The 13,767-nt window shown below is 40.0% G+C and overlaps 2 protein-coding genes and 5 non-coding genes across 7 annotated transcripts in view; 5 read left to right on the top strand and 2 right to left on the bottom strand.

Annotated features, from left to right (window-relative positions):
• LOC141321784 (uncharacterized) overlaps window positions 1–13,767 on the top strand; it is a 239,803-nt gene that overhangs the window by 129,455 nt on the left and 96,581 nt on the right. The gene's annotated exons all lie outside the window — the stretch shown is intronic.
• On the top strand, window positions 2,241–7,045 carry LOC141342797 (uncharacterized). The gene is made up of 6 exons (XM_073847347.1): window positions 2,241–2,692; window positions 2,808–3,135; window positions 3,262–4,063; window positions 4,249–4,458; window positions 4,817–5,211; window positions 5,855–7,045. The coding sequence occupies exons 1-6, from the start codon at window positions 2,316–2,318 to the stop codon at window positions 7,043–7,045; spliced, it is 3,303 nt and encodes a 1,100-aa protein (XP_073703448.1). The 5' UTR covers window positions 2,241–2,315.
• Window positions 9,950–10,023, top strand: trnam-cau (transfer RNA methionine (anticodon CAU)). The gene has a single exon. It is a non-coding gene; the product is annotated as a tRNA-Met (tRNA).
• On the bottom strand, window positions 10,735–10,817 carry trnal-cag (transfer RNA leucine (anticodon CAG)). The gene has a single exon. It is a non-coding gene; the product is annotated as a tRNA-Leu (tRNA).
• Window positions 11,105–11,178, top strand: trnam-cau (transfer RNA methionine (anticodon CAU)). The gene has a single exon. It is a non-coding gene; the product is annotated as a tRNA-Met (tRNA).
• trnal-cag (transfer RNA leucine (anticodon CAG)) lies at window positions 11,879–11,961 on the bottom strand. Its single transcript has one exon. It is a non-coding gene; the product is annotated as a tRNA-Leu (tRNA).
• trnam-cau (transfer RNA methionine (anticodon CAU)) lies at window positions 13,396–13,469 on the top strand. The gene has a single exon. It is a non-coding gene; the product is annotated as a tRNA-Met (tRNA).

The following is a 13,767-nucleotide window of genomic DNA, read 5'->3' as shown; positions in this document are numbered from 1 at the left end:
ATTATTACTATTATTATTAGCCTACATTTTATATATTTTTATTTTCGTTTATATTCGTTTCCCCCCTTAATTTTGATCTCTTAACGTTCTATATGATGATTAATGATACTGTAAAATGCTTGACATATATTATATGACTTTATGATTGTAATTATGCCTGTGTGTTGCCCACGTTTTCATTTACAAATTAAACTACGTGAATGATTCATTCCTCAGTGAAATGTCAAGCATTTACACAGTATCATTTCCATATAGAAAGTTAAGTAAAGAGATAGAAATCAAGAGGGAAAACGAATATAAACAAAAATAAAAATATATACAATAATAATAGGCTAATAATAATAGTAATAATTATAATAATGATGACGATAATAATAATACAACTACGGAAAAAAGACGATCAGTTAACGTTAATAGAAGGAATGTCATGTAGGCCTATTTTACTCTGACGATAAATGATTTCCAAACGAAACTACGTGATTAATTCACTCTTTAGTGAAACACTATATTTGTCCATTAATAGACTAAATAAAATACAATATATATTACATTCAACCTTTGAACTGCATTCCAGTAAATATCACAGTCATAGAACCTACATTCAGAGAGTTAAGAGATCAAAATGAAGGGGAAAATAACGAATATGACAAATAACATATGCTAACATAATATGATGTTTTCACGAATTAATATCTCGTGGCCACGACATAATATCAGGTTCCCACGAGTTAAATGTAGTGGCCAAGACAAACATAAGTGAACCGAAGGTTTCCCCTTACGGTCACCGTAAAAACGTGATTGGTTGGAGCAAGAACATGCAACGATTGGTCAGCCCCACGTGGCCGGTATCTGATTGGCTTAAGTAAAAGGTGGGTGGAGTCCATGCATTTGTGGATTAGTTTGCGTCTTGACCTTACAGTCTATGGTCTTGACGCTTGAAATGTTTCAAAATTCACAAATACGCGCAGTGATTTACAAATGCACAGAGAGCAATCCACAAATACGAGTAGCGATCTATAAATGCACAGTACGCGATTCACATATAAATGCAGGTCGAATTTGTGTTTGTAGGATTAAAAAAATATATTTGTGAGTATGTTTTTTATTTGCAATTCGAATTTTTTTACTTGTGAATATAATTCATGTTTGTGGAATTTATTTGTGGATCTCATTTTATTTATTTTGTGTATATGGTTGTTTTTGTCAATCGCTTTACATTTATTTGTGGATCATAATGTATTTATTTGGAATTATGCAACAATTCTAACTCCATAACAAACACTTTGAAAATAAATTGATTTATTTTGTTGTTGTTTTTTCACTTAAAGTATGTCTAGAGATGTGAAAAGGCTCACATGCCCTGATTTTTTGAATATGACTTTTGGTTACACAAGGTGTCCTTATTAAATGTTACATGTACTTACTATTATAATAACATTTAATAACATGCAAGTGACCCTAAATCAAATTCTAACCCTATAGTAAATACATTAATACAATAAGTTAATTTATATTAGTAAGTACTTAAATGTGTAATTACACTGTAACAAGGATACCTTAAAATAGAGTGTAACCCTTTATTTTGAGGTGTCTTTGTTACAGTGTAATTATACATTTAAGTACTGAGTAATATAATATAATTTCCTATATGTACTTACTAAATGTTTAGGGTTCGGATTAGGGTTTGTCTTAGGGTTACTTGCATGTACTTATGCATTAATAATTGTTATTATAATAGTAAGTACATGTAACGTGTCACAAGGACACCTTAAAATAAAGTGTTACCTGACTTTTATTACCAGTAGTTTCTTAAAACACTGATAAACAGCTGATAAAACAACAACAATCAAACTATGGTAATAATGTCAAGCTGACGGAATCCTAATTTACTAATGATAAATAATTTATAGATGTTAACATTCATGTGTCAAAATAAAGATAGATTGTTTGTAAAATGTATTCTTTTATATATCAAGCAAGACTTTAGAATATTTTATATATAATTCCTTTTTTTTTGGAAGACAGAAATGGGTAATATAAAGTTATCCGTTTCGTTGTCATAATTATCATTGTAATACAACACAAAAAAGAAAACAATAATTGTAATGATCATTTTATGTAAAAGTAGCCATGCCTTGATGAAATGCTTATTAAATCAATAACCTTACTTGACTAAATGGTTTGTCTTTTTTCTTTCACAGACGTTTCCTTCGGGGACATTATTGAAAGCTCCATCTGTAGTTCCACTTCCTCGTTTGTGGTCGGAGACCTTGCCACCAGAAGATCACAAGTGGATTGGCAAAAGGCTTTTCAAAATGGGGTCCAAGGGAAAGCCAGAGCTCCGTGATGACCTCCAGCTCTGGTATTACCCACCACAGCCAGCACTTACCTACAATCAGGGTCCAGCTCCAGACAGATTCTTTTGTCATGCACTTCTGCTGTGGATGCCGTACAAGCTGTGGAGGGTCAAGATTCTCTGTCCCAATCCTGCCTGCGGACGGCATCAACTGACAGGAGGTGGTCTGCACAAAAGGGCACGGCAGGTTCTGGACATCGACAGAATGTACAGCATGGTCACAGAAACCCTCATCTGTACCAAGTGTAGAGCCTCGCATGTGTCCTGGAGTCAGACAGTCCTGCAACAGCTAGACCTGGGTCATCGCTCTGAGTTTCGGGTTATCCTCACGCGGAAGTAAGCACACTTTCATTCTGCATCATGTTGTTAGGCCATCATCACATACATATGCAAATAGTTTACAAATCAAATATGTAAAATATATGAATGAGTGTATTTTGCTTTTTCTAAGGTATGCCTGTGATATGCGGGTCATCCGGCTACTGCGTGAGCGTAGCTTAGGCAACAGCCCCACGCGGGTGATAAAGCAGCTGCGTGAAAACCACAGCGAGGAGTGGCTCCAGCGTCTGGCCCGATACACCACCCAGTGTGTCGACTTTCTTAATCGACCTGGAGTGTTGCCAGTAAAATTCCAGGAACCCCCACAGCCTACAGTGGTGCCAAGCTGCAAGTGGCTACTCACCGTGTACAGCCAAGACATCCTAACAAGGCTGGATGAAATCCATGCAAGGATAACATCCACCTATGGCTCTGTCTTGAAGATGGATTCTACTAAAAAGGTTAGTTGTGGATTTTTGTTTATTAATGCTGTTGTTTATATACACAACACAGCAGTATATCTGTATTTTACATGGTGGGATGTTTGATTGCATTTACAGCATGTTCCATATCATGTCTTATTACAGATAACCAAGAAGCTGGCTGGGACAGCGAGGGGAACGGGACTCTGGCTTACCTCTGTCGGCAATGAGTTTGGTCAGGTGCTCATGAGCGTGCTGACAGCCCAGGAAGGAGCAGGACTGGATATGATGGTAGATGGTCTGGTGAAAAGATACCAACAGGCTGGTGTGGATCCACCTGCTGTGTTGTATGTGGACTGTGGGTGCTGCACTGAGGTGGGCGAGACGAAGCTGAAAACCAGATTCAGAGGTTGGCCAGATCTCATGATACGCTTGGACATCTGGCATTTTATGCGCAGGATTGCCCTGGGGTGTACAACTGATGCCCATCAGCTGTACCCCATCTTCATGTCGCGGCTATCAGCGTGCATCTTTGAATGGGATGCAGCTGATCTCTCAGTGCTTCGCAAAGCAAAGAGAGCGCTATTGATCTCCCAGGGTTGGCCTTCGCTGGCAGATGAAGATGTCAACAAGCATCTTACCAGGAATGAGCTGGCTCTACATTGCCGGAGGAGAACCCGCGGAGAGGAGACTACCATCCTTCTCCTTGAACGGCTGTTTACAGAGCTCTTGAGCAGCAAGGGCAATGACTCCCTGGGTGTTCCTCTCCTGGATCAAAAAAGGATGGAGCACATCTGGAGTGTCCAGAAGAAGCATGTAAAGTGCATCCAAGACCCCCCTGGTGTTGTGCTCTATATAGAGACTGGAAGCTTAACCAAGGGAGGTGTGCTTCTAACGACATACAGATGTGCCAGAGGCTCCACTTCTCTCGAGTCCTTTCACCTACACCTGAACCGTTTCATCCCAGGTATGTCTCTGTCACACTCCCTGTGCATATATATAATATATATATATATGTATGTGTATATGTATATGTATATATATATATATATATATATATATATATATATATGTATGTATATATATAAAACACATTACTTGTCTTTTGTGTTTCTTTAACACTCACCTTTACACTGTTGTGTCCATTAACAGGGACCAGTGCAAACAGTCTTAACTTTCAGATTTATCTGCTGGAGGGACTACACCGGTGGAACCAGGACAGGGAGGCTGCTTCATTGTCAGCAGAACCATCAGCTTTATGCAGCTACACAGGAGAACTTGTTCACTGTGTAAACAGCAACTATGAAAAGCTGTTTGGCAAGAAAGTGGTTCCAACATTTTGTTCCCCTGCCTGTTACACCGGTAAGAAAAAGTGTTATTGTTAATGAACTTAGAATTTCTGTGTAATCTCTGTCTATATATTTAACTCTACAAAGTCTACTGTCATGATTGATATGCAAATTTCTAAGGCTTTTAAATTATCGACATTATCCAAACTTTATTGATAGTTTATACTTTTAATCAAGAAAAAGGCATTAGGAAAATCATGTTACATGTAAGTATCTAATATGATACAATAGGTTATGGAGGAATATTTATTTGTACGTCTCTCAATTATCATTTGTATTGTGTTGCATTATGTGTTTTTGCATATGTTTTTTTCCTCCTCAATGATTCAGCATTGTATTTAATTCCTGTTTGTTTATTATTTTAATTTCAGGTGAGCTCATTGGAGTCCAGTATCTGTTTCAGCAGACAGGTCAGGCACTGCAGGACATGAATCCAGACTCCGAGCAGAACGCAGAGCTCATTGAAGACCTCAGTGTGGAGGAGCGAGATGAAGATGAGGGCTTCTGTGACATCAGCGAGGATCAGACCATTACTGATCTGGAGGCTGACTTGTCACCACCCTCTTCCACACTTGCACTTAGTGGTACTTCTGTACTGGGCTCTCCATCCCCTTCACCAGTCCCTGACCCTACACAAGGCCTCTCACAGTCTCCCACATCACCTGGACCCTCAGGGACTGCTGTCTCACCTGTCCCATCTGAAACATCTGTTTCACCTCTTCCCTCAGAGCCAGAGGATGCTGGTCAGAAAGATGATGAAGAGATGGTAAGTGCAAGATGAAACAACATTTAAAAGATCAAACAACTAGGGATGCACCTATCCGACTTTCTCAGTCCCGATACCGATACCTGGGCTTTGTATATCTGTCGGTATATCTACCCGATACCGATCCGATACCATTGTTGAATTAATAATAAACTGCATACATTCAACCTTATACCTTCCTTCCACCATGTAGAAGAAACTACAGGCACCAAACTTTCCTAACTAAACATTACTTTCCTAACTAAGACAAAACACATGTAATGTATTGAATACTTATTTATTTGTTATTTAAAGAACAATTGTGCATTCAAATCGAAAATAGAATGTAATCAAACTTCTCAAAATAAATTTAAATAAATAAAATGTAGTAGTAGAAATGGAGGAAGAAAATAAAAAAGAGCCCCGTGGATCTGTTAATTCTTCCGATCCCCGATCCAGCTATTTTTTTAATATCGGGGCCGATATCCAATCCTAATATCGGATCGGTGCACCCCTACAAACAACATCAAAGTCATTAATAAGCTGCAAATACACATAATGTCAAGTCAGCTTTCTTTCCATTGTGTTTTATACTTTAAAGAAGGTGCCAAAACAGCTTCCCACTGATAAACATTATAATGTTGGTGTTGGTGTTTTTTAATAGGCCGTTGACAGCCAAAATGTCCCTGGTTATCAACATGTGGACAGATTGGCAGAATATCTGGTGGATCTCCGGGGTCACACAGCCCTCAGCCTGACCAACCAGGAGGCCAACACCATAATTGCACTTTGGCAGAGCTTGGATGACCAGGACAAGCAACGGGTGGTGTATGCAGCTCGACATCAGAAGAGACTGCTGAGTGGACGCTTCAGAGTACCTAAGAGGCCCACTCAAACCCCTGGAGTAGAGAGCACCACCAGATGTGTGCTGGGTGCAAGCAGCGCACCTGCACAATGGCCTGACTGTTGCCGCCTGGTGGAGACCATCTTCATCAGGCTTTGCACTGTTCACCCAAGCCCCAAAAGAAAAGGCAAGGGAGCGCTGTCAAGATGGTCTCTGATCCTTCAAGACTACAGAAGGATAAGGCAGCTTGTACTGGGCAACAGTTTGGTGATGGAAGGAACATCACTGCAGCTGGTGGAGGTTAACCAGAACACCCTGATTCAGTGGCACAACAACAGACAGAAAAAGCAGGAGCTGTCTGTGCTGCTTCAGGGCATTCAGTTGCCTCAGTCCCTCCCTGAAGCTCAGGAGCCTCTCCAGGCTGCCAAGCGTCTACGAACTGAGACAGAACAACCAGCGGAGCAGCACCAGTACAAGCTACCAGAGAGCACGGCAGGTCAAGCAAAGCAGAGGCAGGGTTCTTCTGGGCGACCCCCTCTCAGACCCAAGGCACCAGCACAGAGTCCTGTGTCAGTTACGCCATCAGCACCTGGAGCATCAGCACAGATGCTACCCAACATAGTCCTATCAACAGGACCAAGTTTTCAGGGAGTGCCAATGCTTCAGGGTTTGCCAGTGCTACAGGGTCTGCAAGTGGTCCAAAGACTGCCAATGGTCCAGGGAATGGCGATGGTTCAGGGAATCCCATTTGTCCAGGGGATGCCAATAATTCCGCCTACAGTTGTGCAGGCCATCAGTTCACAACCTGCTGCACCAACTGCCAGTCCGCAAACCATGCCCAAGAGACCCTACAGGAGAACTGTTGAAGCAAACACTTGTAAGAAGTGTGGGCAGTTTAAAACAAGTGCAACGGGGCATAGCCAGTACAGGGGCAGGGTGTACTGCCCACAGACTGAAACTGTTACAAAAGAACAGTGGCTGGAGGAAATGCGGAGAACCATTCCCAAATAAAGTATATATTTGTGTGTATGTGGTGTATATTGCAAAAAGAGTTCACTATTGTTAATATTTGTGTAAAAAAAAAATATTTGTGTTTTTAACTTTTTGTAGTTTTTTTTAACTATTATTTAATATTTTATTAAACTTTTTATTTCTTGTTTTTGAGAACTTAACTTTTTATTTAACTTATTTATTGGTTTTGAAAACTTAATATTTGTCATTTCCCTTTTAGTTCATTGTTGTTTAAATACTTCTTATATAATTTATATAATTTAATATTTATTATATATTAATATTTATTTTTATTTTATTTATTTCATATTCATTACTGTATTGTTGGAATAATTTTTAAATAAAAACAAACTTTCCAAACTGTAAAGTTATTGCTTTTTCTTTTTTACTTTTATTTTCATTTTATTTGCCTTTTCATTTATTGTTGTCTGTAAACTTATTTAATATTTAATTTGATTTATTTAATATTCATTACTGTATTGTTGGAATAATTGCAAAATAAAAATAAAACTGGGAAATGATTGTTTTTTGTTTTTGACTTTTATTTTCATTTTATTTCCCTTTTTATTTATTGTTCTTTGAATACCTAATTAATATTTAATTGTATTTGTTTAATATTCATTACCATTCTGTTGGCACAACTGCAAAACAAAAACAAACTGGCAAATTATAGCTTTTTGTTTTTTACTTTTATTTTCAATTAATTTGCCTTTTCATTTATTGTTGTTTGAATACCTAATTCATATTTAATTTTATTTATTTAATATTCATTACTGTATTGTTGGAATAATTGTAAAATAAAAACAAACTGGGAAATGATTGCTTTTTGTTTTTTACTTTTATTTTCATTTTATTTGCCTTTTCATTTATTGTTGTTTGAATACCTAATTCATATTTAATTTTATTTATTTAATATTCATTACTGTATTGTTGGAATAATTGTAAAATAAAAACAAACTGGGAAATGATTGCTTTTTGTTTTTTACTTTTATTTTCATTTTATTTGCCTTTTCATTTATTGTTGTTTGAATACCTAATTCATATTTAATTTTGATTTACTTAATATTCATTACTGTATTGTTGGAATAATTATAAAAAAAAAACAAACTGGAAAGTTATTGCTTTTTGTTTTTTACTTTTATTTTCATTTTATTTTCCTTTTCATTTATTGTTGTTTGAAAACGTATTTAATATTTCATTTTATTCATTTAATATTCATTACTGTATTGTTGGAATAATTATAAAATAAAAACAAATTGTCAAATTATTGCTTTTAGTTTTTTACTTTTATTTTCATTTTATTTGCATTTTCATTAATTGTTGTTTGAAAACCTATTTAATTTTTAATTTGATTTATTTAATATCCATTACTGTATTGTTGGAATAATTATAAAATAAAAACAAATTGTCAAATTATTGCTTTTTGTTTTTTACTTTTATTTTAATTTTATTTTGCTTTCCTTTTCATTTATTGTTGTTTGAAAAATTATTTAATATTTCATTTTATTTATTTAATATTCATTACTGTATTGCTGGATTATAAAATGAAAACAAATTGTCAAATTATTGCTTTTTGTTTTTTACTTTTATTTTCATTTTATTTTCCTTTTCATTTATTGTTGTTTGAAAACTTATTCAATATTTAATTTTATTTATTTAATATTCATTACTGTATTGTTGGAATAATTGTAAAATAAAAATAAACTGGCAAATTATTGCTTTTTGTTTTTTACTTTTACTTTTATTTTCATTTTAATTTATTGTTGTTTGAAAACTTATTTAATATTTTATTTTATTTAATATGCATTACTGTATTGTTGGAATAATTGTAAAACAAAAACAAACTGGTAAATTGTTGCTTTTTGATTTCTGTTTTTATTTTCATTTTATTTCCCTTTTAATTTATTGTTGATTGAAAACTTATTTAATAGTTAATATAATTGTATTTATTTAAAATTCATTACTGTTCTGTTGGCATGATTGTAAATTAAAAAACATATTAATGACTATTTTATTCTAATTACTATCTTTTTTTCAATACAAATAACATATTTGTAAGTGTCTTGAATGAAGGTAACATACAAAACTCCTAATCAGAATAAGTAATATCAATTAAACAAAGAATAATATTATGCTTAATCAGAATAAATAATATTAATACAATAACTACAAAATAATAAGTAATAATAACATCAACAATACCACAGTTCCATTGGCATTCTTTATTTTTCATGGAAGAATTGTACATATGTACATTTTATTAACCTTAAAAATTGCATTTATTTAATGAAATTAACAATATAACAATAACAATACAAAAAGGTGCCTTTATCTGGATTCGAACCCCGGTCTTGGTGAGCGCCTGCAATAGGAAACAGTGTAATATAAATGCGCGATTTTCACGCACAAAGAAACCTGAAAATGTATCGTAGCGTGCATGCTAAGGAAGTAATATGTTCTAACGTCACATTTCACCCTTTCTTTTCGTCATTTTTTCCCTTTCTTCTTCCCTTTCTCCTTTTCTTCCTTCCCCCTTTTCTTCCCTTCTTCCCCGTCTTTGACGGACTATTGTTCCCCAGCTTGAACGCAGCGCCTTGGACCGCTCGGCCATCCTGACACGCTTGCGTGGTGGGAGCTGACCCGTTGCGGCTACACCCAGCTTGTGGTCTGAATCCCTAACGAAATGTTGATTCGATTCAAATATAGCTCCACATGTTCTGCCAAGCGCTGAAGACTGTAGCTGTTATCCGAAGCCAAAGGACAAAGGACAGTTCTGTCGGAAAAGTGGGATTCGAACCCACACCTCCAGAGGAGACTGCGACCTGAACGCAGCTTTTGGATCTACGCCCTGCAGGCAGGCACCGACACGCTAGCGCTTCGCATTTCAGACCGGTCATCCCGCCGGCCTCGTTGGCGCAGTTAGGCAGCGCGTCAGTCTCATAATCTGAAGGTCGTGAGTTCGAGCCTCACACGGGGCAGCGTGGTGCCTTTTGATAGCTGAGAGCGCTTACACGACAGAGCGGGCTTCTCTGTTCCCGTCCGCCTGCTTGTCTCCTTCGCCTGAGGGAAAAAGGCCACAGCTCATCTGAAGGGTGGACGACACGACATTGCGGGAGAAACTGTGAGTTTCCAGGTAAATTCCCTAAATACCATCCAGCGACATTGCATTCAGTCCTAGGCCACCCTTTGACATGCAATATAATCGAAATTCAGTGTTCACGCTGGGCTAATGCTGAATGAATGCAGGAATACCATCCCTGTCGTATTCATGTAACATGTGGCGGTGTTCTTGTGAGGTTTTCTTAAGGGTAATATCATGCTGGCATTGGAAATGAAATTCCCTATTAATGGGAAGGCAAGCTTTCGTGAACCTTAAAGCAATGTTGCCTTCATCTTAAGGAAATATTGACTCGATTCTATTACGACTTGACATAGTCTTTCAAGGCATTCTTTAAAAGTGCCTGCAACTTGGTATCGGGGAAGGAGTGACGTCGCACAAACGATAAAACGGAGTAATTCTCAAGTTTAACGGAACGCCCGTCGGCGTTACTGCCACTTTATACTAATTCTGACGTCGACTGAAATGTGGTGCTTTGGCAAAGTTAATGCCCTGACACAAGGCAAAGTTGGCAAAGTTACAGCCTTGCGGCTGAAGACCGTAGCTGTTGTCCGTAGCCTAAACTTAAGTCTGTCAGAAGTGTGATTCAAACCCACGCCTCCAGGGGAGACTGCGACCTGAACGCAGCGCCTTAGACCGCTCGGCCATCCTGACACGCTTGCGCAGTGGGAGCTGACCCGTTGCGGCTACACCCAGCTTGTGGTCTGAATCCCTAACGAAATGTTGATTCGATTCAAATATAGCTCCACATGTTCTGCCAAGCGCTGAAGACTGTAGCTGTTATCCGAAGCCAAAGGACAAAGGACAGTTCTGTCGGAAAAGTGGGATTCGAACCCACACCTCCAGAGGAGACTGCGACCTGAACGCAGCTTTTGGATCTACGCCCTGCAGGCAGGCACCGACACGCTAGCGCTTCGCATTTCAGACCGGTCATCCCGCCGGCCTCGTTGGCGCAGTTAGGCAGCGCGTCAGTCTCATAATCTGAAGGTCGTGAGTTCGAGCCTCACACGGGGCAGCGTGGTGCCTTTTGATAGCTGAGAGCGCTTACACGACAGAGCGGGCTTCTCTGTTCCCGTCCGCCTGCTTGTCTCCTTCGCCTGAGGGAAAAAGGCCACAGCTCATCTGAAGGGTGGACGACACGACATTGCGGGAGAAACTGTGAGTTTCCAGGTAAATTCCCTAAATACCATCCAGCGACATTGCATTCAGTCCTAGACCACCCTTTGACATGCAATATAATCGAAATTCAGTGTTCACGCTGGGCTAATGCTGAATGAATGCAGGAATACCATCCCTGTCGTATTCATGTAACATGTGGCGGTGTTCTTGTGAGGTTTTCTTAAGGGTAATATCATGCTGGCATTGGAAATGAAATTCCCTATTAATGGGAAGGCAAGCTTTCGTGAACCTTAAAGCAATGTTGCCTTCATCTTAAGGAAATATTGACTCGATTCTATTACGACTTGACATAGTCTTTCAAGGCATTCTTTAAAAGTGCCTGCAACTTGGTATCGGGGAAGGAGTGACGTCGCACAAACGATAAAACGGAGTAATTCTCAAGTTTAACGGAAGTTACTGCCACTTTATACTAATTCTGACGTCGACTGAAATGTGGTGCTTTGGCAAAGTTAATGCCCTGACACAAGGCAAAGTTGGCAAAGTTACAGCCTTGCGGCTGAAGACCGTAGCTGTTGTCCGTAGCCGAAACTTAAGTCTGTCAGAAGTGGGATTCAAACCCACGCCTCCAGGGGAGACTGCGACCTGAACGCAGCGCCTATGACCGCTCGGCCATCCTGACACGCTTGCGTGGTGGGAGCTGACCCGTTGCGGCTACACCCAGCTTGTGGTCTGAATCCCTAGCGAAATGTTGATTCGATTCAAATATAGCTCCACATGTTCTGCCAAGCGCTGAAGACTGTAGCTGTTATCCGAAGCCAAAGGACAAAGGACAGTTCTGTCGGAAAAGTGGGATTCGAACCCACACCTCCAGAGGAGACTGCGACCTGAACGCAGCTTTTGGATCTACGCCCTGCAGGCAGGCACCGACACGCTAGCGCTTCGCATTTCAGACCGGTCATCCCGCCGGCCTCGTTGGCGCAGTTAGGCAGCGCGTCAGTCTCATAATCTGAAGGTCGTGCCTCACACGGGGCAGCGTGGTGCCTTTTGATAGCTGAGAGCGCTTACACGACAGAGCGGGCTTCTCTGTTCCCGTCCGCCTGCTTGTCTCCTTCGCCTGAGGGAAAAAGGCCACAGCTCATCTGAAGGGTGGACGACACGACATTGCGGGAGAAACTGTGAGTTTCCAGGTAAATTCCCTAAATCCCATCCAGCGACATTGCATTCAGTCCTAGGCCACCCTTTGACATGCAATATAATCGAAATTCAGTGTTCACGCTGGGCTAATGCTGAATGAATGCAGGAATACCATCCCTGTCGTATTCATGTAACATGTGGCGGTGTTCTTGTGAGGTTTTCTTAAGGGTAATATCATGCTGGCATTGGAAATGAAATTCCCTATTAATGGGAAGGCAAGCTTTCGTGAACCTTAAAGCAATGTTGCCTTCATCTTAAGGAAATATTGACTCGATTCTATTACGACTTGACATAGTCTTTCAAGGCATTCTTTAAAAGTGCCTGCAACTTGGTATCGGGGAAGGAGTGACGTCGCACAAACGATAAAACGGAGTAATTCTCAAGTTTAACGGAACGCCCGTCGGCGTTACTGCCACTTTATACTAATTCTGACGTCGACTGAAATGTGGTGCTTTGGCAAAGTTAATGCCCTGACACAAGGCAAAGTTGGCAAAGTTACAGCCTTGCGGCTGAAGACCGTAGCTGTTGTCCGTAGCCGAAACTTAAGTCTGTCAGAAGTGTGATTCAAACCCACGCCTCCAGGGGAGACTGCGACCTGAAAGCAGCGCCTTAGACCGCTCGGCCATCCTGACACGCTTGCGTGGTGGGAGCTGACCCGTTGCGGCTACACCCAGCTTGTGGTCTGAATCCCTAACGAAATGTTGATTCGATTCAAATATAGCTCCACATGTTCTGCCAAGCGCTGAAGACTGTAGCTGTTATCCGAAGCCAAAGGACAAAGGACAGTTCTGTCGGAAAAGTGGGATTCGAACCCACACCTCCAGAGGAGACTGCGACCTGAACGCAGCTTTTGGATCTACGCCCTGCAGGCAGGCACCGACACGCTAGCGCTTCGCATTTCAGACCAGTCATCCCGCCGGCCTCGTTGGCGCAGTTAGGCAGCGCGTCAGTCTCATAATCTGAAGGTCGTGAGTTCGAGCCTCACACGGGGCAGCGTGGTGCCTTTTGATAGCTGAGAGCGCTAACACGACAGAGCGGGCTTCTCTGTTCCCGTCCGCCTGCTAAAGGCCACAGCTCATCTGAAGGGTGGACGACACGACATTGCGGGAGAAACTGTGAGTTTCCAGGTAAATTCCCTAAATACCATCCAGCGACATTGCATTCAGTCCTAGGCCACCCTTTGACATGCAATATAATCGAAATTCAGTGTTCACGCTGGGCTAATGCTGAATGAATGCAGGAATACCATCCCTGTCGTATTCATGTAACATGTGGCGGTGTTCTTGTGAGG

This window comes from Garra rufa, chromosome 1, assembly GCF_049309525.1.
Source record: "Garra rufa chromosome 1, GarRuf1.0, whole genome shotgun sequence".
NCBI classification, from domain to species: domain Eukaryota; kingdom Metazoa; phylum Chordata; class Actinopteri; order Cypriniformes; family Cyprinidae; genus Garra; species Garra rufa.
The sequence above is the reverse complement of the archived record's forward strand: the minus strand, read 5'-3'. Positions and strand labels throughout refer to the sequence as shown.

Excerpts from the sequence above, each read along its gene's own strand:
- LOC141342797 (XM_073847347.1), top strand. The coding sequence starts at position 2,316 with ATGGGGTCCAAGGGAAAGCCAGAGCTCCGTGATGACCTCCAGCTCTGG. Across the intron at positions 3,136-3,261 it reads AGATGGATTCTACTAAAAAG|ATAACCAAGAAGCTGGCTGG; the intron begins GTTAGTTGTGGA and ends GTCTTATTACAG. Across the intron at positions 4,064-4,248 it reads CCTGAACCGTTTCATCCCAG|GGACCAGTGCAAACAGTCTT; the intron begins GTATGTCTCTGT and ends GTCCATTAACAG.